Source organism: Theropithecus gelada, chromosome 5, assembly GCF_003255815.1.
Source record: "Theropithecus gelada isolate Dixy chromosome 5, Tgel_1.0, whole genome shotgun sequence".
Lineage (NCBI taxonomy): Eukaryota > Metazoa > Chordata > Mammalia > Primates > Cercopithecidae > Theropithecus > Theropithecus gelada.
In genome coordinates, this window is record NC_037672.1 from 35,064,817 (window position 1) to 35,090,994 (window position 26,178).

At 33.8% G+C, this 26,178-nt stretch overlaps 1 protein-coding gene across 2 annotated transcripts in view; it reads right to left on the reverse strand.

Moving 5' to 3' along the window:
- ARAP2 (ArfGAP with RhoGAP domain, ankyrin repeat and PH domain 2) overlaps positions 1–26,178 on the reverse strand; it is a 178,692-nt gene that overhangs the window by 51,930 nt on the left and 100,584 nt on the right. For both annotated transcript variants that reach the window (XM_025385218.1, XM_025385219.1), the window contains exons 20-24: positions 13,459–13,622; positions 8,714–8,926; positions 5,084–5,189; positions 2,175–2,322; positions 644–712 (exon numbers count right to left, since the gene is read on the reverse strand). In XM_025385218.1, coding sequence (XP_025241003.1) covers positions 644–712; positions 2,175–2,322; positions 5,084–5,189; positions 8,714–8,926; positions 13,459–13,622 — 700 coding nt within the window. The remainder of the gene's footprint in view (positions 1–643; positions 713–2,174; positions 2,323–5,083; positions 5,190–8,713; positions 8,927–13,458; positions 13,623–26,178) is intronic.

Here is a 26,178-nt window from a genome sequence, read left to right on the forward strand (position 1 = left end):
CCACTCTAACTCCTAGTTACTAGAAGATGACTAATGATCAGCCTTAAGAAATTCCAGTGAATATTCAACAAACAAGCATAGTGCAACCGGAACACAAAAATCCAGTACAATGTGATTGAGGAAAACAGGACAGGATGTAGAAAAGTCAACTTAGGACAAAAATTAGAATGTGTTACAAAGATCACATTAGACGCATTCCATTAATACAATCATCTGAAAGCATGCAAAGCAAAAGCATATAAGAAATAATTTATAGTCTCACAATAACAAAAAAGAATCACTAGGCTGTCTGAATTTTCAATTTACTCTAAGTATTTCTTTGGCTTTAAATGCTTCCTTTGAAATCCATTAGCATTTTCAGTCATGGTTTTTATACACAAAAGTTGATCTTATAAAGAAAACCTTGAGAGGTAAATTAAAACTGACTTTCCCTCTACTTTTAAAATTTTACATTAGCATATTTTGCATGTATGTATCAGGTTGCAGAATAACACAACCAATTTACTTAATTGTTGTTTTTTTCACCCATTACTTTTACTTTGCTTAAAATAGGAACTTGAAAATACACACAGCAAATATCTTTACTTACAATGGAAGTTTCTGTTTTGTTTAATTCTTTAGAGATCTAACTATTACTACTCACTTGGGTGTCTTTCCACTTGGTAATAAAGCTATTTTCTATGTCCATTTGTTTGACTTGATCTTCTTTAACCTGTTTAAAATATAATTCGGGACATTCTAATAATGTAGAATACGAAGAGTGATGACACTCATCCTCATGTAATCTTCAGGAATTTAAATACCAACAACTTAAAAATAAATGAGAATGGCCATCGGAATCAGTATGAGCCCACATAGCTAGGTCGGAAATAAAATAAACAAGATAGAGTATCCTAAAGTTCAAAATATTTTATGATGACATTACTTCAGGCTGCAATTGCATTGATGGAAGTTCTATTTCTTAGGAAACTTAAGCAAAGGATCTGATGACTGGTTTAAGTTTATGCAGGTTGAGAAACAAAGCTCATTTATCAAACTGAAATGTTCATTAAGTGCTTATTAAATTTCCATCATTTAGGTAAAGTTTAACATAACTATGAAGATAACCATTTTACTAATGGAAAACTACAAATACAGAAAATAGAGACAGCATGTAAAGCCATACATCATATTTTTCTAAATCTTTATTTTCTCAGCATCAGATTATTGCGAAGAAGTTGCTATTGATCAAAAAACAGTGGACAGATATAGAAAGAAGTAAAGAGGAGATCAAAGAGCAAAGACAATCCCACAATCTTGTGTCTATTCCTATGTGAATTAAGATACAGACTGTGATATTTTGTTTTATTAAAATAGCTCCTTTTTCTTGTCTTATGATAAGTGATTATAATAAGAATGTAAGAACTCTACAATGGTAACTGATTACACTAACCCTCTTGACTTCATGTGGTATAGCCATACTTCCGGAAAACAAGTGGACTCATAAACACCATTTAAGGGAATGTTCAAAAGGTTAAATGACAAAATGGAGATGCTAGAACTAGTTATATAATAGAACTGGACCTTTCGCCCAAATCCACCAATTTGAATCCTGGGCTTATTTCCTCTAATTTTACTTCTTTGAACCAAGACATCATTCCTATTCCAACAGCTTTCTGATGAAACATGAAAATATTAACTTTATAAAATGGAAAATTAAAAAGTCAATTAAAACAGATTACTTAGTAAAATGCATAGAATAATAATATTTTAGAATGTGCTTTTTTTCCCCAATTGGTGACACAAGTAAAAGAAAAAACCAAAGTGCTTTCAACTGCAGAATTTAAGAGTCCGGTATTTATTAATGAATTGTTCAATGTATAACTTTATACCTCTAAGTAGATATAACTCATACACATGAAGAAAAAGAAAACACAAGCAAAAAATCCTGTAGATAGAAATATTCTGTCCAACAGACATCAGATGGTAAAAAGTTTTAAATGCAACCAAATTTAAATAATGACTATAGCTTAAAAGCTACTTATGCCTATATTTTTTTAAAATGACTATTCCTTATTTTACATATTTCTAAATATTAATAAAGATCTGAGTAATAACACCCTAAAACATATATATATGTTGGCAAACAGTGACATTATAATCATTTTAACAAGGGCAGGATACAAAATATTTACCTCAAATATTTCTACATAATTATTAATTAGGTCCTCAATTACATTCACTTCTTCACTAGTTTGTCCCTTCGTTTGAAACAAACAGGATGAAAAGACCAAGGCCAAATTATGGGCATTCATGTGATTGATTTCTGAGCATTTCTGAACCCTGTTAGAGAAAAGCATAGTTCATTATGATACACTTCTATTTGGAAATTTCATAGAACAGAAAGCCAGTTTATCAATTTTTAAGCACATCAATATTGAAATTCTCTGATATAAAAGATACAGTAGTGACTTAAAAACACATGGTTCTTTCTTCCAAGTAGCTTATAATCTAGTTAAGAACATGAGAAAAAGTACTATTAAATGGATTAGTAAAAGTTACAAAGTCATACTTAATTGTTGATTTAGAGAAAGGGCTGACCATATCCAAACAATTGCAAACTATAAAACAACCTGTGGCCAAAGCATAGAAATATGCTTGCCGAATGGTGTAAAATGGCTTGTGGGGCTGCAGCATAGGAGGAGGAAATGGGGTAGGAGGTATGCAGAAAACAGGCAAAAAAGGTAGGTCATTAGGCATATAATTGACAGTTCCAAATTCCAGTTGCAAAGCTGGGCTAAATGTTCCCGTAAGTGCAAATCAAATGAGAAAGAATATTTGGGCACATGTGTCCATACAGTTATTCAAAATAAATGATCACAAAGTAGACTATTTTAAAATGCAATTACATTTTTTCCCCATGACACAAGTTTAACTATGTAACAAACCTACACACTGTACCCCTGAACTTAAAAGTTTACAAAAAAAACCAAAACAACTCCCTGAAGCATCATCCCCAAGAAAGGGAAAGTAACATTGCTAAAAATGTAACAGATGAGAACTGTAAGTGGCACACTCCGTCAAATGAACATAGTAACTCCATAAAATGAATGTAGTAAGACTAAGCTAGACATTCCCATCTATGAAGAACATAGATTCAGGTAGCTACAAGAAAAGGTGAATAAACATGATAGCAATATACATGATAATGTAGGGAATTCATAATAAAATACCAAACTGCATAGCAGAGATGGTGCAAGGGCAATCATCACATGTGATTTTCAAGGTGCAAAAGGGGCTGGAATTTAATAGAAGAGGATGTAATAATTGTGAACATCCCTCTCAAAACAATGTCTATGCTTTCACACTACACTTAATTGTAAACATCTGGAAAATTTATCTGCATGTCTGTCTCTGTTACTAGAATCTAAGTATCTCACAGTCAGAAACTCTTTAATCCCATTGTGAATGGAATTTAGTGGATATTACTGATGGCAGAAATGGTCTTTTAGCTAGGGTAGGGATTGAATTAAATGCTAAATCAACTTGTCCTCATCCAAATTTTCCTCTCAATCTTTTTTTTTTTTTTTTTTTTTTATTTTTTATTTTTTTTAAGGACATTATCTTTAAGGACATTCCTGTATTTCTTGAGACTTCCTTCTGTAATATCATCCCCTTTGGCACTTTTCACTTCTCTTGTCTTTAGTTTAAGTGGCTGCCTTAGTTTCTGGGACAAAATAGGTATAATATAGTGTTTCCTTTTCTTCCTTTACTTCTCTGCTCCGAGGTGTTAACATTTCCAATGTTCCATATTCAGCTTGACCAGTCCCTTCTCCTCCAGGTCTTCTCATCAGAAACTCAACAAAACTGTTTCCTAGTTAGCTTATCTGCCTCTATGCTACATCTTCCCTACCAATCCCATCATAGGGATTATTATCCTAAAACGTTTGATCAGTTACTTTTATCACTTAAAGGATAAAATTCAAATGTTTTTGCATGACCTACAAAGCCTTCCACAACTTCCTGCCAGCCAACTATAACCCTCTCATCTCCTAGTACTCCTATGTCCCAGACATTATCCTTCACTCATTTCTCATACTCTTCTTTCACGCCCAGTTCATATGTCTCTTTAAATCTGAAGCACAGATGCATCCCCCGGACCACAATGCGCAATGAATCGTTCAATTTATCCTCTATAATTCCATGCTGCATGCTAAAATTCTCTATATTAAAGTCTGTCTCAACGTCTCATAGGCATAGAGATAGGACTATATAATGTAGACTATATTTGTATGATGCAATAAGAAAATCAGTTTTACAATAATGGAGCTGATATAAATGAGAAGTAGTGGTTGGGAAAGAAAAGAACAAGAGGAAAGAACACAAATTGTGAAAGATTTCTAAACGGACACTGCAAATAAGGTACTTTCAGCAAAATCCAGCTTTACCGAAATTTATTCAAGCGAGTATTTCATCCATTCAGGGAGCGACAATATATTCTCTAACCAAAATTTACATTTATTTAAGTTTTTGTAATAATTCTTGCTAAGATTAAAAAAAAAAAAACAGTTTTAACTTAAAAGGTTATTTTCAAATGTCCTCATCCTTCAGACCTCATTTGTAAAGGCACCATTATATTCCTCATAGCTTTCCAAATGCAAGGAGACTTTCATGCCTTGACATAGAAAATTGTTTTTGATTTTTAAAATTTCCTCATTGTATCAATAGCCTGATACCAAAATATAAAGGTCAGTTAAGATATAAACTGATAATAAAGAAATGTCCACCACGAGAAAATACTGTCTTCACACACAGATTCTTGTTACAAAATTCTGGTCCTTGCACATCCTTCATTCTCCAGCTTCCAAACCAAGTGAGTTTTAAAATTCTTGCTTATGCATCAGATGCCTTTGAGGATACTGTATATGATCAGTTCTGATTAAGAAATTACTAGTGCTATTTATCTGTAAATGTGACTTAATTACAGAAAGACAGACTAACATGAGCTCTTATGATATGTAGAAAGATTCACAATCACATAAGAAATAGTGACTTATTGAGTGCTGTGTTTGAAATGTCTAGAAAAGTTCATTCATCTACCCACCTATACAGGTGTTCAATGATAGCTGCTAATGTTGCTCGGTTGACCCCTGGAAGAGAACGTATAAATGCTCCATATTTTTTAATTCTTTCCTTGTCATCTTGCGCATCTGGAGGGAAAAAAAGAACAAACTTGAGGCCTAAACTAATTATCAATGTTATGAATTCGTCTATCAGCAGTACTGTAAAATAGTCACAAACAAACGCATTTTAATAAGTGATACAATCAGGTTTCAGTAGACAATTGTTCGAAGTTCTAAAGTAATTTTCTATCAATCTGGAAAAGTATTTATTTACATAACATTCCAGCACTATGTGCTCTAGTTTTTATAATTTATAATTGAAAACAAATAACTTTTAAAATACAAGGTTAGGAGGGATTGTATTTTTTTATCTTCTACTTTATGGAATACTGAACTTTATCTTAATGGGAATACATTCAATTAATTATTCAAACTAGAGTACAAACTGAAGAGTTAAGCCAAAAGTATTTTAACTCTGGCTAAGGAAATGTTTTCTCAATTGTATTTGAAAATGACATTTCTGATTTTTGCTTCTCACGACATTATAAAAATATTTCCAAAGCTACGAACCATCCTGGAACTATGAATTATACAGCACCTCTTCGATCCAGGTAAAGCGTACTTTCAAATCTTTTGAAAAGGTGAGAGTACAATGGAAGAAGTCAAGCCCAGTCCTTAATAACTACAATCTGGATTTAGAGGATGATAGACTTCCTGCTTTTGTCATGAACAGAAATTTGTTGGTTCATGGAGAGGAGGATGAAAACGAATTACCCTCCACTCACCTAACTCCAAGAAGGCAAACATCTGGAGAAACTAGAGACAGGAATCCCCCAAAATCTAGACTCTGTAGAGGACATGCAGTGACAGTTTAGCCTATACCACCTGACGGTGGAAATAGATCATTCTTCAAATAAATCACTTGTGCTGACTTGATAACTCAAGGAGACCACACTTATTATTTCCTCTCAATTCGCAACTATCTTTGGAAACAAGACTATTTTATTTCTTGCTTAGCCTTACCTCTTCTATTCACAGAAAATCAGCAGCACACTAATGATGTCTTAAAAGTACAAAGTCACTTGTAAAGGGCATTAGGATCCCTGGCTAGGTAGGAAACTCTGTATGACACAGTTTTCAAGTGCACTCCTATTCAAAATTGCAAGTGATATCTCTTTTGTACTGATTTAGACTATACATGAGATCAATAACCATACACATGAGTATACTGAATTAAGTGCACTAGTAGATGACTCTCTATAAGAAAGAGTGGGAAACACCCAAATTACATTCAAAGACATTACTGGAAATTAATTATGTATAATTCCCAGTATAATCCAAACATTTATCCTCATGTTATCTAGTTTCTAACTGTAGGATAAATTGCATTTATTCCTTAAAATTTAACACTACTATGCTTAAAACAAAAAGTCATGCTAGTACACATATTTTCACACATCTTATAAAATAGATATTTTCAAAATAAAGCTAAATAAATTGAAAGTAAAACTCAGGAAAGATTTCAGGCCATATAGAAAATACAATGAGCAATTCAACTAGACACAGAATTTAACAGTGTTCCTAGAAGAACAGATCATATGTCGTATAAATATAGGTGGTACATGGCTATAAGGCATTCTCTACCTCAAGTACACAGTGCGTCAAAAGAGTTTTATGAATTCACTCAGAGGGTACTGGTTTATTCTTTTCAGGTCCAACATGGCCACTATTGAAGGGTCTGGCCGAACTATATTGTTTGGAAAAGCTAAGGAGTTAAAGGTTACTTGACCCAGTATTCAAAGCCTTCTCCAAATAAATTCTCAAAGAATTCACAGGCAAGGCAAAGGTGAACACATTCCTTTCGGACACACTCTGACCCCTGCTGACTACCTTGTTCTGGTAGACTGACAACAGTGAAGACTTGTTTGTCACTCAATTTGACAACTTTAACAAATGTGTATTTGTCACCTGTTGTTGTTGTTGTTGTTTTTAAAGAGGCAGCATCTCAGCTCTGTCACCCAGGCTGGAGTACAGTGGCACCACCACAACTCACTGAAGCCTGGAATTCCTGGGCTCGTGTGATCCTCCCACCTCAGTCCTCAGAATAGCTGAGACTACAGGAGCACATCACCATGCCTGAGTTAACACTTTTTTTTTTTTTTTGCAGACACAAGGTCTCACTATGTCATCCAGGCTGGTCTCGAACTCCTGGTCTCAAGCTATTCTCCTGCCTTGGCCTCCCAAAATGCTGGGATTATAGTCATGAGCCACCATGCCCAGCCTTGCCATGTACTACTGATAACCAATTTTATAATAAAGACAAATTATAAGTCTTTATGAAGTAGAGATACTCTAAACAGCTTCACACATTTCAATAAAACTTTCTTAAAACAAAAATGAGGGTTGCAGGGTAACTGAGATTAAAGCAATGTATTTATCTCTGCATTTCATATCTTAGAAAATTATATAATCAAGTATTCTTGGTATTACAGTGAACCCTACTGATTTGAGAAACAGAAGGCAAATGAAAGACTTCTGACAGGTAGTTGTATCATGAGAAACTTTATTTTCGTTATAATGCTACTCTTCCTGACACTAACTAGGGTCATTCTTGGGATAATTTTCAAACTGTGCGTGTTTTGTGACATCATTTCAAAAATATCTTTAAATATATCAATTGTTTTAGATCAAACACATACTTTCAATGAGGAAAATTACTTCTCATTAGAGGAATGCCATGTGACCAGATTCAAAAGCCATTTTCCAAATCTTGAAACAGATTAAATATATAAGAGACAAACACATTATAATTATAGACTAATTCAAAAGTTTTAAAACCTAGAACAATGGAGGACTGAAAATTATCATTTGGAAAATACTATAGATATATGAGAAATGGTTATGGTGTATTAATAAAAATAAAACTGTTATATACATAAATTACAAAAGTAGAGAAAAGGACTATAATATGGATAAACAAAAGCATCTTTATTAAAAAGGTGGAATTAAAGGCAATATTTACATTTAAGTCTTTGTTATTGTAATGTTTCAATAAAAGGACTTGTTTTAAAGCATTGGAGGTTAAAAACAGGCTTTACTGAAATTAATTTGACCCATGAGGGATTTAATAAACTCCTTTCTTAGGGTCATCTCTTAATTAGCTTCTCTTACAGTGTATAACAAAATTCTATTTCATTAGATGGAATCTAGGATAAATGAAGCAACAGTTAAAAACTGTTATACACTATCTTGCAAAATGAATCATATAGTAAATGCTTCATTTTATTTTTAATGGGAAATTAGTAGCACACATGGACTTGAGTATAACATTCCAAAGTTAAAGCAAAGTATGAACTAAGAAATCGACTGAAAACTAAGTATATACCAAATGATTGAGCAAATATTTTTAATTCCTCTTGAGATAGACTGAAACAGCTATTGATATTTATACAATTTCTGTTCTAAGCCATTATGTACATTTTTTCTTTCAATTAAAATTTCAACTTATCAAAAAAGTCTAAGTATTAAAAGGCAAGCATGTATTATGGTCTGTATAATATATATATACACACACACATATATCTATATATATATATCTGTATAAATATTACCTAAAGCAGAGATCCAGTATGGGTAGAGCTCCTTGGTAAGCAGTGCATCATCAATGTCAGAGAGAAAACTTTTCAACACACCCGTCACATCTTCAAGCTGATGTTTTCCAGCCCTCAATTTAAAGCTTCTTGCATCCTTTTTGAAACTCTCCAGGAGTTCACTTATATGCAAAGGATCACCATTCTTCTGATAGATATATTTACATCCTAAACCTTTGTTAAAAATATTATATTTTTAAAGTCTAAATACAAAAGCCAGTTTGATATTTTAAAAATGAAACAAATGTTTGTGTTGAGATGATGTGTAAGATGATGAAATCATTACACAACAGATGATATAAACATGCATGAGCAGGAAAGGCTTCTTATCCCTCATTTTAGTATTTAAAATGTAAACCTAATGAGCAAATCATCGCAGACTCAGCTTTTAGCAAGCTCCTGATCAGTCCTTCCTCCAGCTCTCCATAGTATCTTTTTCAAATGTTCTTTTACTTAAAGTGCCCTGTCTTCACTTAGTCTCCCAGCAAACAACTTACCTCCATTTCTCACTGACAAAAGTGAGCCTCTGTGGTATAAATGTCTTCACCCTCCTGCCCCCATGTTGTATATTAATTTCTGAAAGCTCCCATCTTCCCTTATTTCCTGTGGAGAGTTGGGTTACCTCTTTTTCATGGTTACTGATTCATGAAGTGCTCCATACCAAATAAAAGGAGCAGTGGTTAGGAGGAAGAGTGATGATAACGATGACAATAATTCAAACCCCAAAAGCCTCCCTTGCCTCCTCCCAGGCTTCTTTTCCCTGTTCCTTTCACAACCAGGCTGAATTTCCTATATTTATTCCTTCTACCATCTCACAAGCCTGTTAATCCTTTGACCACACAATCTTGCATCTCTGCCCAATATCCATTCTGTTGGGGTCACCCTTCATCGAGAATATTAACAACGTTCTTTTTTTCTAGATGCTTTTCAGCTTTTATCTAGGGAGAACTCCTTGCAGCATTTGACATTCTGAATGAAACCCTGTAAATTATTTTAACCCCATAACTTTCATGACATCATGATTTCGTATCTCTTTTTTTCTCCCTTCCCTCTGTGATTGCTCTCTCAGTCTTCTAATTTTTTCTGCTCATCTAATACTTTCTGGTCATCCCAGGGATCCTTCCTCAATTCTCTTCTCTTCCTGCCCACTGGGTGAGAACCCATCCAACCTCATCACTTCTACATAAACATTTTAACTCAGGTTTTAATTTCCATGATTTTACACATACACACATATATATACACATTCCATTACATATACACGCAACATACACACATACACCCATACATCTTATGGCAAATAAAAATAACCCAAAGGAATTAATTCTCCTGCCCTGTTTACTACCTCACTTTCCACCCCCACCATGTTCTTTATCTTGTTCCTCTCTACCTCAATATATGGCATTGCCTTCTCCCTAGCCCTTTACAAGCCAGAGTATTTATTTCTCAATCAGCACATTAAAAACAAAAAAATGCAGTACTGCATCACATAGATTCTTCATCATGATCTCACTCTCACAACTGTCCTCTCCTTTCCATCCCATATGCTATTATTTGTGCACTGAGTTCTTACTACATTGTCACAACTCCTTGCCCACATTCTCATGCAGCCCTCTGTGTGTCTCAACAATGATAATAGCATGATCTAAAATTCAGGTCTGTATGTGTTATCAACAAGCTTAAAAATTCGAATACTGTCCTCTTGCTGCCTACGAGGCAAAGTTTGAGGATTTTAGTTTGTATATTAAACCTTACCTGACTTGGTCTAACCTATTGCCTTTTATATTGATTGACTCCTTCTCCTTACACTAAGCTCTGGCCACATTTAATACCACAAAGCTCCCAGCACAAAATTTGTGACTCTATACCTTGGCACACACTTTTTCTCCTCCTGGAATCCCTATCCTCTTCTAACTAGCTCCCATTTTCTCTTAGGGCTCATGGTAAGCACTGTGCTTTACCTATGAAGTTCTCTGATACCACACCTTCTGTGAGTGAAATTTACCCCTACACCTTGGACACCGGAAGCACCCCCTGAACCTCTTTACTAGAGAATTTTATACACTAACTTGTAACTGCTCATGTATTTGTCTCTTATTCATAAATCTGCAAACTTCTAGAAGGCAAAAATGATGTCTTATTTTCTGTGACATATCTCTGTGTATATCTGGTAGTTACACAGTGCCTAGAACTACTCTGCAAGTATTCAATAAATGACTGCTTAATGCAAGAATAAGCAAGTTCTACAAAAATCAATACTGACTAAGCGTTTGAGATAGTATATCTCTAGCTGAATGAATTTCTAATAGCTGGCACTCAAGTAAGTTAACTGAAAAATAATTTGAACATAATTTTGTTTATATAATTGAAATAATGTTCCCCAATAACTAGTGTAATTTACTTTTTAAAAATTAAAGCCCTAAGAGTCATCCTATGAACTCATTCAAGTTCAAACCTTGACACAATGACAAAATGAGCACAGAAAATTGGTCTTGAGATTTCAACCCACAGCTCAGGAGGTTCAAAATAATTGCTACCATGAAACCATCTGCATCCTATAATCACTGGGTATTTTCTAAGTTCCTGCCAAATCTTTCTTCTATACATGCTGGTAGCATTGAGGTTTCCCCAATGTTCTGAATATAAATATATATATATGACATAAACATACTATCATAGCAGGAAGCTTCTTACTGTAGTGCCCAGTATGTGATTATTTATATACTTTCAGTAGATATATAATACAAACACAATTTTATATATAATTATATATAATATAAAATATATGATACATACATTTATATATAATAGATACATGTTATATGACTATATGTATGTGTATATATGAATATATGTATGTACACATATGTGTGTATATATTTAAGTGTGTGTGTGTATCTATTTATATAAACACAATCCTTCATTGGCTTTATTATTCTAACATGCAAGTGAAGGCATCTTGTAATAGATGTATAAAGTTGTTATAATGTATGAGTTTTAGTTGAAAAAAAATCTAATGCTGAATTATTTTAAACCCAAATAAACACAAGGAAAATTCTGATTTCCCTAGAAAAACATTAAATTGGCTACATCAGAGCTAGTCAAGGTATTTTAATTATTTCTTGCTTAAGAAAGGCCTTATGCCATTATGAAACTAACACGTTGTGAAGATTCCCAATGAGGTTATGCTCCTGTTAAAACATAACATATATGTGATTCATGTGTATCTGCAAAATGTACACTAACACTCAATGGCTGTAACAAATAAAGGTAACATTCTCCTTCCTCCATTTTTTAACAGATGATTATAGCTAGGAAGAAAAACATGAACATACTATCATAGCAGGAAACTTCTTATAGTAATATTATGTATATATTTTATGTATATATTTTCAGTAGATATATCATATGTATATTTTTTTATATTATGTATAATATTTTCAGTAGATATATCATAAAAACACAATGAATCTGGACATTAATAATTGCACTTGCATTACATACAAAGTAAGTAAAATACTTAAAATGACACTCTCCCTAGAACAAGAGATTAAAATATGCCTAAGTTTAATTTCTGAAAAGTATTTTCTTTATACATATCATTAGTTCTGATATTTTGTTACATATCAGTGTATTGTCAGTTTCCCATACTAGAAGATATGATTCATAGCTTTGTCTTGAACTTTTTACTTCCACTACTGTGTTTCTAAGAGTGAGACCAGTGACTGGCATACAATAAGCACTTGATACAGAAACAATTAACTAATAATACAAGGCTTTACTGCAGCCCTCACTACTTATATCTTCTTTTCAAATTAAAAACACCCAAAGATACCTCTAATATAAGGAGAACAAAAAAATTTTAATACAATCCAAAATATCAAATCATTTTCCGCTTTTCCACATTTGTAATCTAAATAAATGGCATTTACCTACAGGTTAAAAGGGCTCATGGTAACATTTTAACATTTTCACATTTAAAATAGCGTCAAGAAATTTACAGTATGAAAGATATATGCAATAAAAGGAATTTGGAGAACTCATAACCATTTGAAAATAAACATGAAGAAAAGAGGAAAGCTTTCAGGTATATCTAAAATACTAAACATAGCATATAAAACTGACATGAAGCTGGACCATGGTACAGATCAACGTGTTTTTTATTTGCAGACTATTCATTGAAACATTTGTTGAAAATAAGCAAAAATTGTGAAAATTAATAGCTATGCTTCTGAACATAAACTACATGCACACTTTATGTATGCCAAAGGAAGCAAATTATTTTACATATTGTTCCACAGTTCATCACTTCCAAAAACATGCTTAGACGTGTTGTGTCACTGTAGGCTTTAATCTAGCCTTGTAATCTCTGAAAGATAGTCTTCAATCTACTATTTTTTCTTACTTGAATAAAACATATAATCTACTATTTTTATGTACATATTATAATTTAGATTATTTCAACAGTTTAATATTTTATGCATATAAAGGAAGGAGGAAATGGTAAAAATGTATGGTATAGTTTAAACGAGTCTTATTGGGAGAAGGAATGGTAATTAGCTGAACAGTAAATCTGCCTTTATTTTTCACTAGTGTACTTACAAATATAAAGGGTTTCAATTCAGTCCAATAGAGGTACCACTTAAAAACCTGTAAGAATGATATGATCAGTTCTAGGAGTTGAATAAAAACTCAGTGATACTTACCATACTGTGTAACAAATGCTATACAGCTGTTCACTATAATGGGAACGTCATTTTTGCTGAGCTGCTGATCTTGTAAAGCATTACCATCTGTACCTGCTGCTTTTTCAATTGCAGTATGCCAGACTGTGAAATCCAACTTGGTATGCCCATGGATGTATAATGTTCTGTTAAAAGTTTAAAAAGCATTTCAAATTATAATTTTGCTCTTTAAAAAAAATCTTATTCCAAGACAGATTACCCTAAAATCCACACAATCGTGATCCTATCTTACCTATTACAAGAAAAACTCTTCTTTTATTCTCATCCACCATGAACTTCCACTCAATCCCTCTTTGGCCTGTATAGTCACATCACTCTATAGCATTGAGGAAGCTTTCTGAATTTATGGTCTCACTTCTTTTCATTCCCCAGCCTCTTTTATTCTCTTTCTGAATAACTAAACTAAAATCATTGTGACTATCACCTGTGACTTCTGACGGACATTTCTGGCTATGTTTTTCAAGGTTTTAGAATTGTTAATTTTATTTCTTAAAAAGAGAAAAAAACTAGCATTCAATTTGAATTTTATAGCACAATTCTTTCTGGATTTTCCTATCATTCTGGTCACTCAGTCTCTTTCCCAATCTCACTTCCTCTTTCTGAATGACAAAGTCGTAACCTCAGCACACACAAAAGCTACATGGACTCTCCAGGGTCATGTCATTCAGGCCAGTAGTTTCATCTTTTCATATAAATTAGTTTACTTCCAAAATCCTATCTCCAGGCTATAATTTTCATAGGTCAGATCTCCATGTGACTGAAAAGCAGGAGAATAGAGCACCTGAGAGTGGGAATGACAATCAGACTTTCTGAACATAATTTTAGCTCTGCCATTTACTTCCTTTGTAACTTTAGACGGGTCAACCTTATTTTTGCTTCAGTTTCATTATTGGCAAAATAAATATAATAATAGCACTTAGGACAACACTCAATAGACATAACATTAATGACTAATGTATAAACTGTACTACTAAAGAATATTTGTATTTGAGAATCTTCACCTTAATGTGCAATAAGCATATCAAAGCTTTTGCTCTCCCATACCAAACTTCTAGCACCAAAAATTTTCCACAAACCCCACCAGAAATTTAGGATTAATTAAGTGTAAATCAGTCTCTTTGCCCAATCACTGCTACATTACTTCAGTCACAAAATTCTGCTGACTACAGTTTCCTAATGTATTCACTCTGACTCCTCTCCTTTCCAAGACTGCCTTATTTCAGATCTTCATGTTGTTCCTTCAGGTCACTACAGCCCCTCCTTACAGAATTCCTTTCCCAATTCTCAACCCCTGTAATCTCTACTCCTCACTATTGCCAGAATGATCTAAAATGCAAAGCTAATGACATCACTTCCAGATCACTGTCTTACAGTTCTTGAGTTTTCAAGATAAAAAGGTCTTCATAAGCTAGCCTATATTTTTACCTGCAATTTGATCTGCCATTCTCCTATACTTATGACACTCAGGAAACATAAACATAAACACACACACACACACACACACACACACACACACACACACACACCCCTCCTGGATTTTGTAATACATATTGCCTGCTCTTTGGCTGGCTACTCCAAACCTTTCCCCCAAATTCTATTCCAGGTAAGACTCCTTGACACTGTTCCTGACCTCCCTCTTACGCTTAGCATGTCACAGATATTCCTTCTCAATCTTTCAATGGTGGCTTTGTCCTGCATCGTATCACCTGCTGTAGCTATGTGAATGTTTTAGCCACGAAACTCCAAACTTTACACAGGCAAGCAAAGAATTTCAGTATCTCCAGTCATTAGCATAGTGTCTCGCATTTAGTGGATACATAGCAGTTTTAAAGACCTATCACTAGATACAAAGTTTGCTTTGAAAAAACCGACTGTTGAGGTATTTTAAGTATATTTACACCAAAGTAAAACTATATAATCTTGATTTCAGACTTGACAGGGCTAGTTTATATTCGACCTAAAGAGACATGAATAAACTGCATGAATTCTGGGGCTTTGGGGGAAACAGGTGGGTAATAAGGAATCATTGTACCTAATTTAAAAAAAGAAATAAAAAACTTCCTTTCTTTCCTTTGTATTCTTTCTTGAAATGCTCCTGGAAGAAGACAAAGATACCTACACCTTACCACGCTCATTTCTAACATTTGAACTTGCTATAATTACTACTGTTTTACTAATACTGGTGCTTGTAATCCTCATCTGTTGCTTTTTGACATCTTTATCTATTGTTTCTATTTTCCACAGCACCACAGCAGTCCTGACCTCCAGGTGTTGTAATTTTCTTTTTGAAGAATTCTGAAATTTGCACTAATACACCTGACATGCTACAGCCTTTTCATTGATCTTATATCATCTTTAGCTCAAAAAAGCGTTCTATTGCTGGATGTATTTGTCTAACTTATATAACTCGGATAATTTTTTTGAGAAATATCAAACCTCTTGATTATGTGAACTTAATCAACATTATGTCTTGCTATATTCACAAGTTTAGGTAAAGAGAAAAACATTTTACATAATTTAATAATTGAGCTTTAAATATGATATAAAATCGTTGTAACTATTTGCTTATAAACAACTACAATGGGTGTTTTAGCAAGCAGTGAAAGAAATCCAAAATGCAGTGGCCCGCCTACAATATGAGTATAATTCTGCCATAAACTGTGACATTTTCAAACTTCAAATTTTCTTTCTAGTCAGAAAAAAATCCTCTGATGACGAGTTGAGCTGTCACCTTGTGAATTAGTGAAGAGTAGAACTTTCTCAACTTGTCAAAGGGCAAATCACAAAGTATATATGCAGTGCAATAGATGGTTTCACATTTAATAGCATCAGTGCACTAGCTTTCCTCTCTGATGCTTACCTAAAATTTGTGGACCCTGAATAAAGCATCAAAAGATATTTTCTACACAAATGCTGGTCGACTTTGAGATTTCAAGTGTTATCAAACAACAATTTCACATTCCCGGATGAGAATTCCAAGGAAACATTTACTTATATCCTGACAATCTGAAAAGTAATATTGATGAACCCTAATTACAGAGAAATTAGTTACACTAATTGTCCATTTTCTAAGCATAAATTCCAAAGGGCACTTCAAAGCCATATGAAGAAAAATTCTTATTTGCTATAATGATCAAGCCAGTTCAATAAGACCTAGAAACCAGGTCCGAGGACTAACAAAAACAATTATACTAAAACTGCAATACAATAACCATAAAGCATAAACAATCCTATTTGAGCCTAGTCTATGACAAGAACTAGAAGTATCTTCACAAATAATAAATCAATAAACTTGACCACATAAAAAGTAAATATGCTCATATAAAGAATATTTTAAACAAAACTGAAAAGCAAATGAAATACTCTATAAATATGGCTGGAAACGATAATACTCTAAGCATTCATACAAAAATAAAATAGTAAGTCCTCCACAGACACATGGTCATCAACCATGGAAAGGTAAGTCACAGAAAGAATTAGCCAATGTAACCACAAACCAGTTTAAGAATCAAGTATGTGTGTATATATATGTATGTGTGTGTGTGTGTGTGTGTGTGTGTGGTGTGTGTGTGTGTGTAAAATCAATGATGTGTCAAAGCAATTTATCAAAGATCTAAAATGTATAATGTTCATCACTAGAGTATAACAAGATGTGCATAGTATTTTAAAGACTGATGAGATACTTTAAAAATAAACTTGAAAATATGTTCTAAGAATCTTAAAATATGTATGCATTACTTTTGACAATTAGTTCCAAACACAGGACTCTTTCATAAGTACACGATTTGAAATGAAGGTACAATATCTGTTTCTTTCAATATATTTCTGTCCCTCTCTCACGCACATGTGCACATGCACACAAAGACATACATTCACCCGAACTTTTAAAAAATGGAAGCTGAAATCCCCAAAACTAGTGAAAGGTTAAGTGATTTAGCTACCTCCAAATATATATATTATAAACTTAGTACAATGAGCAAAGAATGCATAATTGCACATATGTATAAATTCAATTGCATTTCCTAAAATGTTAAATTAACTCAGGGTAGAAAACTCATGGACATTTTGTTTCCTTCTTTATACATGTCTGTGTTTTTAAAAATGTAATTAGAAACAAATCACATAAGTTGAAGTTTTGACTGATCCCTTGAAGGAAAAGATATTTAAAGCCTTCTGAACCAAGCCATCTTAGACTGTCATTGAGCTTTTGAGCCAGATAACTGGAAATATCTCTGCCAAGCTTTTTTTCCATATATGACTAAGAAACTAAGAGCCAGAAAGAACGTGTCTGAGGCCTCAGAACTAGGTAGGATTTGCACATTTGAGGTACTCAGTACTAGCCTAGTTCATGAGCCTTCCTTTACCTGAGGAATCAGATCTCCATAATTTACAACTCTGATCCTCAGGTCCAGAAAGACTCATTCAAGACGTGAAATGGTGATGTGTCTTTCTGTTGCCTTTCTTCTTAGTCCTATCACACCTAAGATTCACAAAACAGAATTTCCTCAACAATTTATTACACAGTCACACTATTAGAATGGACGTGAAAGATGATCTGCTAAAGCCACGCATAGCAGAAGACGTATTTCTTTTCTTCAAGACTGTACACTTACATTCTGCCTTGAAAAGCATCCTAGGCATGTTGGAAATGTAATGGACAGGACTTTGGAGGATAGTTTTAGAAGGGTGTACTGTGCATTTTTCTTTATACTTCCTAAGCAACCTCTCAAAGAAGACCCTACTTCTCATCCAAATAGGCTTTTGGGTTTGTTTTCTTCTGGGAAAGTATGAACTGTGTTATTTCTGTGAGAGATGCCTGGTCATTAGAATTTTTAATGAACTAATTTTAAGTGTATGGTTTGAAATATTTTTACAAATGTTTACACTTGTGTAACTACCACCATGATTAATATGTAGACCATTTCCATCACTCACAATGTTCACTCATAACTCTTTGCATTGCATCCCTTTCCCCACCCACAATCTTAGGCAAGAACTTATCTGCCTTCTGTCACCATTCACTAGTTTACCAGCTCTAAAGCTTCATAGGAATGGAATTATACAGTATTACTCTTTTGTGCCTGGCTTTTTTCACTCAGCACAATGTTTTTAAGATTCATTCGTGTTGTTGCTAATATAGGTTCCTTTACAATGATAATCAGTACTTCACATATGAACACATAACATACTCTGTTTACACGTTCACTGACTAAAAACATTTCGGGTCTCCTCTCTTTTTATTATGAATAAAGCTGATTTGAATATTTGCATAGGAGTCATTTTGTGGACCTATATTATGATTTGTTTTGGGTAAATACCTAGGAGCTCATTTGTTGGGATGTATTGTTACATGTAAACTGACTGTATTCTTTTTAAAACCCAAAACCTTCTAAACTGCTTCCCAAAATGAATGTACTATTTTACAATCCCACCATACTGGCCAACGCTTTGCACTGCCACTTTTTAAAAAACTTAGTTTATTCAGTGTGATCTCATTGCGGCTTTAATTTGTATTTCTCTGGTAATTAACTTTACATGTGCTTGTTGGCTATTCATAGATATTCTTTTAGATATCTCTATTCATTTTTTTTTGTTATTTTATTGGGTTTTTGTCTTCTTCTAATTGAATTATATGTATTCTGTCCATGTTTTGGATATAAGTGCTTTATCAGACACATATATTTTGAATAGTACCAGTGTATGATTTCATTTTATTAACCATGTTGCTTAAAGAACAAATTATAATTGAGTTTTTAACTTATAATTCCAATACTTAAGATTCTCTCCAATTTCCTTGCTTTATCACATTAAACCAGCAATAAAATGTTAAATAGAAGTGATGGGAATAAATATGTTTGCCTAATTCCTGTATTTGAAAAAATTGTTTTGATTATATCCAATGTGTTAAATTCATTGGTATGAAGTTAGTCATAATATTTTCTTATCTTTTAAATATTAAAATGATCCATAGCTTTATGATACTGGTAATTTGTATCTTCTGTTCTATCTTCTAGTTAGAGTTTTATCAATTTTCTTAACTTTTCCAAAAAAAGTTAAAAATTTATTAACTAAATTGATTATTTCAAAGGACCAGCTATTGGTGACTCAGATTTTCTTTTTTAAAAATATATTCCATTTATTCATTCTTTCTACTGTCTGTATCAATTCATTCCTGAACCACGTTAGGTCTAAGTTGCTCTTTTTTAGATTTTTAAGGTAAATGTTTAGAGGATGGATTTTAGATCTTTTGATTTAGCATAAGCATTTAAAGCTTTCAACTTCCTTGAAATAGTTTTGTAGCTCCATCACACAATTTTGATGTTATGATTTTATTATCATTGATCAAATATTTCCTAATTTTTCCTGTGATTTCTACTGTGAAGTATGGGTTATTTGGAAATATATTAAACTTCCAAATACTCAGGAATTACTCAGAAATACTTTCCAGAATAAGGCAAGTTATGAATTAAATTCAATTGAAAAAACTAATAGAGTATCAATCTATCTTTCCAGACCCACTGTCTCATGCATCCTCCTCAAGCGCTCAAAGTTAAGGCCAACCCATACTGAGGTTGTTTCTAGCCCATCCTATTTATCTGAGCCTATTATTTCTACCTCTTGGACTACGTTGTGTCTCAGGCCCCCTTCATTTCTTCCTACTAAAGTCCTTCATAGGATGATAGATCCAGTTAAAAATACTTTTCTTTAAAAAACACAACAAAAACAATACACACACACACACACACACACACACACACACACATCTTAGAGGGATTTGCTCATTCTTTTGTCCATTTTTCCCCATCATATCATACTTACTTCTTCATAAGCTTAACTCCTGGTACATAGAGGTACTTTGAACTAAATGAAACAAAATTGTTAAAGCAAATAACATACGCTTTAAAGTCTACCTTTTGTTAATAGATATACATTCCCTTTATCATAATTTTCTTGAACATAAAATCACTTAATATTTGTTTTATAAGGATCTCTTTCTTTTTTTAAAACCTGTGGGGGTGGTGAAAGAAGAGACTCTCTTGTTTGCCTTGGCAATATTCAGATTAAGCCATCTCTAAGAATTAAATCATCAGAAAGTTACAAAAGCATTCAAGCTTATATTGTGGGCAATAGGCTACTGTTTAATTTGCAATTACATGCACAATTTAGAAACCACTTTAAGATAATTCAGCCTCTGGAGTATTGCTAACATATTAGCTACTATAAAACACATTGAAGGGGGAGAAAAGATCATATGGAATAAGGTGATAGGAAGTAAGGAATATTAAACTTAGGGTGTTAATCTCCCAAATTGAGAAAAGTAATCTGTTCCATAATTGTGAAACATATTGATAAAGTGTTTATTCCCCAGTGTTAAGCTTCTTTATGTGAAGAATTTGCAATTAAAACTGAAATGCAGTCAAGCTTGGGAGACATCAAGTGTATTATGCTTTACTATATATCAACCAAGGAATCTAAAACAATAAAACACACTAGTCTTTTCTGTTTCTGATAACACAGTTTACTTATTCACACTGTGTTTATTAGAACCAGCAACCTTTTAACAAAAGCATAGTAAGTGTCTATGGCAATGGGCATGCAGCTATGGAATGTGAACATGGTAAACACAGTAACTTATTTCTTAGAAAAACATATGCAGAAGATGTGGGTTAAAGTGCAAAAATAGTTCTCAAATTTTGAGAAAAATATGTAATTTCTTGAACATTTCAGTCAAAGTGATGATACAATTTCCTACTGTCCAGGAAAATGCCTTCTGCCTTCCTGGTCTAAAATATTCACTAACAAGAGATATTTGACAATATTATTTTTCTTTATTTGCACAAACAGTAGTAAGGCCTAAAAGAAAAGCACAAAATCTAAGTCCCAATAACAACATCAAATAGCATGCCAGAAACCCTTAAGTGTAATCAAGAAAGCTTTATTTTCCAAAATAATTTTTAAAGTATACAAAGAATACACATTAAAACTACACCATCTGGAACACCTTCTGTTTAGAGCTTTTTAGAGTAAAAATGCTCTGTGTGTGGAAAATATTATTGCAATATTTTTCTGTCTAAAGACACTCATGCTATGCATATAGAGAAAATGACCATGAAGATTAGAATATCTATCTAAATAGTGACTATATACAGGGGATAATTATCAATTTATAAACATTTCCAGTTTTGGGGATTCTTTCTCCTCCTTGCTTTTAAAAACCATTAATGTTTTTCAGCATTTTAATCAAAGGTAGATAAGAACAGGAAAAATATGTGAAATTAACTCATTAAATTTATGTATGATTTACATTTCTGGCTCAAGCTGCTACTAGCAAAAATTAAAGGTTCAAGCTTACAGCTGGTTGGTTTTTTTTTCTTTCAACTATTCACACTACCTCTACAGGCCATCAGTATAAATAATTGGAAGTTGTTTTACTTCCAGAAGCCACAATTTTATCTGTCACTGACACGTCTAACAGAATCTACCATTGCTGACAGTCATCATTTCCCAAAGGGCTAATAGATCAAAAGGGAGATGAAAACAAGGGTGGTACAATGAAATTTTCTCATTTTGGCATGGTACTGAAACAGCTTTTCAACAATCACAGCTATAATTAACTAGTTATGTTTGAGTACTGGGCGAGAAGTGCATAGTCTCTATCTTGGCAAATGATACTATCATTCACAGAATCACCCAGGCCAGAAGCTCAAGGGTCGTCACTCTTATCTCCCAGTTCACAAAGCAATTGAAAATTGACTGGTATCTCTCTCAACATCCCACTACCGCATGGAGAAAACTATCAACATCCAAAATCATCCATCAATTCTTCTTTTCTTACTTTTGCAGTTGAGGGATCTTGCTCTCTTGCTTGTACTCTCTCTTAGACCTTCAATCCCTCCCATTTTATGTTTCTTTCCCATCAAAATTTATGCGTGTACAAGTTCAAGCCATCTGAAAACAAACTGCACATATATGCCCTTTCTGGGTCAAATCTCTTACCTAGTTAATCCTATGAACCTCCCTCCAGACATCTTGACAAAGTGACCTCACCAGCTATCTCACTTTACTAAGTTCCCATTCTTAATCTGATCTAGTACCTGCCTGTTCACTTCTGCTCTGCCCCAAGTCACCAGATGGACTCCAAATCATTTATCTCATGGAGTGTTTATTCTCACTGGGCATGTCCTTGTATCAGCACTTGACATTTTTAACTGATCCTTCCTTTTTGAGACACTCTCTTCCTGGGCTTTACAACACTTTGTACTCTCTCTTAGTTTCTGGCCTCACTCTCTGAGTAAACAAGCAGCTACTACTGCCTGACAAATTCCCCTAAAAATGATGTATAGTCATCAAAGCTCCAACATAGGATTTCTTCCTCTCTCCTTCCATAGAATCACCCTAAGTAATTTCACCTTCTTCCTTCTTCAGGCTGATAACTCCAATATCTGTATTTCCAACCTCTTAATCTTTTCATGAATATCTTATCCATAAAAATAACTTTCTCCCATCAATTTATTCTTAGATGACTTATAAGAAATCTCATGCTCAACATGTCTTAAACTCATTATCTCCCAGGCTCTCTCCCAAACCTGCTCCTTTTTCCATCATTCCCTATATGATGTCTATGTAGTCACAGAATACACACACATATGTTTATATGTCTATGTAAATAAGTAGATTCATAAATATGAGACCCTGTTTTGCACCATACAGGGTGCTGTGCCTGCCACGTATGTATGGTCTTTGCTCTGTCAGGGTTCATAACCTCATGTTCTTGTCATCTACTGTGCAGATTCTTTACTTTTATGCATGATGTTGACCTCCCTTCTCTCTACTCCATTTTCAGTTAGGTAGGAATTGTATGGACATGTTTTCTAACAATTTTATAAAAATGTTTTCTAGTAAACATTTTTATTTTTCTAATAAATGCTTAAATTTTGAATTCTAGTAACTCATAGTGTCTATCCAGACTCTATGGTTTATTTAAATCCTGAGAAATATCTTTTTTTTTTTTTTTTTTTGAGACGGAGTCTCGCTCTGTCGCCCAGGCTGGAGTGCAGTGGCCGGATCTCAGCTCACTACAAGCTCCGCCTCCCGGGTTCACGCCATTCTCCTGCCTCAGCCTCCCGAGTAGCTGGGACTACAGGCGCCCGCCACCTCGCCCGGCTAGTTTTTTGTATTTTTTAGTAGAGACGGGGTTTCACCGGGTTAGCCAGGATGGTCTCGATCTCATGACCTTGTGATCCACCCGTCTCGGCCTCCCAAAGTGCCGGGATTACAGGCTTGAGCCACCGCGCCCGGCCGAGAAATATCTTTACAAAGATATTGGTAAATGAATATTGAACACTTTTTTTAAAAAAAAATTTAAGTTACAAAATGACCTTAACTTTAAAATGAACCATTCTCCTCAATATCATATAGGCAAAAGAAGGCTATTTAAGTACTTAAAATGGGGCTTGGCACATGGTAACTGCCCCACTGTCATCATTGTTACTATCAGATGATATTGATTTGGAGTAAAAAGGAAAAGCAAGTAAATCAAAGACAGAAGTATGTGATAATATAGGTGCATTTAAGTGGTGGGTATGGTACATTAGCTATGCGAAGAGATTTAAGGAAAATAATTTGGTTATATTTATCCTCACGTTTCTCCCACTCCTATTATTACTCTTCACTTTCATAAAAATACTTTCAACATAACTTGTTAGTAACACATGTAGACAAAAACTTTCAATTACCAAAAATGTTACTAAGTGTCTGTGACCATTATTTTGGAATTCATTAGTCTTCTACTTTTCCATGAACTCAAAAATAATATTACAAATGAATTTCATCTCCTGATTTCTACAGTACAGGGTAAGATCAAAACGTACAAAATAACAAAACATTTAGTGCTCTGGCTTCCATATCTTGCATTTGTGAGGGGGTGGACTGTGTGCAGTAAGCACTAAATAGAATTTCATCAAACTAAATCATTCTAATCCACGTTTGCTACATTTTAATTCAAACCTATGTACCACTGGTCAAATCCTTCATAGATTAAAAAAATGGTACAAAAATACTTTGGCTATAATAACCTGAAAAAATGAAAAGGATAAACACATTTGCCAAGCTGATGCTTGCCTATCTGTTTGAACATAAGCTCTGAGGGGTCAGACACCAAGTTTATGTTGTTTACCTTTTTTATTTTCCTGCCATGGAAGTGGCAGTCAGTAAGCATTCCATAAATATTAATAAATGACTGTAAAACTGCATTTATGCTAGTATTTTAATGTCAAATCCTATCTATACCTAATAATTCCTCATTATTTCTGGACATAAAATTAACAATACTCTGACAGTACAGTGAAATCATCATCTGGTACCAAAAATAAGAATATAAAGTATCATTAACCATAATAATCCAAGAAATAAGTAAAAATGCAAAGTCCTAATTATGCCTAGAAGTTAACAAACACAATCTGACATAAATATCTAATCAGTAATATTCTTGCTGTATAAAGCTCTTGATGTCGTCCCGCGAAGTTGAAGGAAAGGCAGGTTCTGAAAACCATTGAAAGTCATTATCCTTGTCACAGCAATAAAAATAATCAAATGAAGGCTTATTTAGCTATATTTTAATATTGCAGTTAAACTTTGAACAACGTAAGATTGAACTGCACAGATTCCTTCATACAGATTTTTCTTTTGTCTCTGCCACCCCCCGAGACAGCATGATCAACCCCTCCTCAGCCTACACATATAAAGACACTGATGAATACCTTCATGATGATCTAATTTCACTCAATGAGTAGTAAATATGTTTTATCCTATGATTTTAATAGCGTTTTCTTTTCTCTAGCTCACTTTTTTGTAAGAATACAAATAATCTTGCACTATTATAAAGCAAACCATACTGAACCAGTATAATTAAGAGTTTTTTTTTTAAAAGCAAATTACAAGAAGCCAAGGGGAAAACATACCTAATTTGTTGAAGAAGAAAGGCAGTTTGAAGATTTTCCAAAGAACTACAAATAGAACTACCATTCAATCCAGCAATCCCTCTACTAAGTATCTATCCAAAGGAAAAAAAAAATGGTTCTACCAAAAAGACACCTGAACCCATATGTTTATCACAGCACTATTCACAAGAGTAAAGATGTGGAATCAACTCAAGTACCGATCAGTGGTTGACAGGCTAAGGAAAATGTGGTCATATATACCATGGAATACTACACAGCCATAAAAAAGGAATGAAGTCAAGTCCTTTGCAGCAACATGGATGCAGCTGAAGGTCCTTATCCTAAGTGAATTAACACAGAAACAGAAAATCAAATACTGCATGTGGTCACTTATAAGTGTGAGATAAACAATGAGTATACACCGAAATAGAGATGGAAATAATAGACACTGAGGACTCCAAAAGTGGGGACCGAAGGGGGCAAGGGCTGAAAAACTACCTATTGGGTACTATGGTCACTACTTGGGTGATGGGCTCAATAGAAGCCCAAACCCTAGCACTACACAATATATCCATGTAACAAACCTGCACATATGTAGATATGTGCCCCTTGAATCCAAAATTAAAAATAAAAGAAATTGTCTTCCTAATTACTCTGGTATGTCCCCGGCTGCTCCTTCCCAGGCTTCTTTGCTTGATCATCTCCTCTTCTAGACCTTTACATATTGGGGGACCTCCAGCTA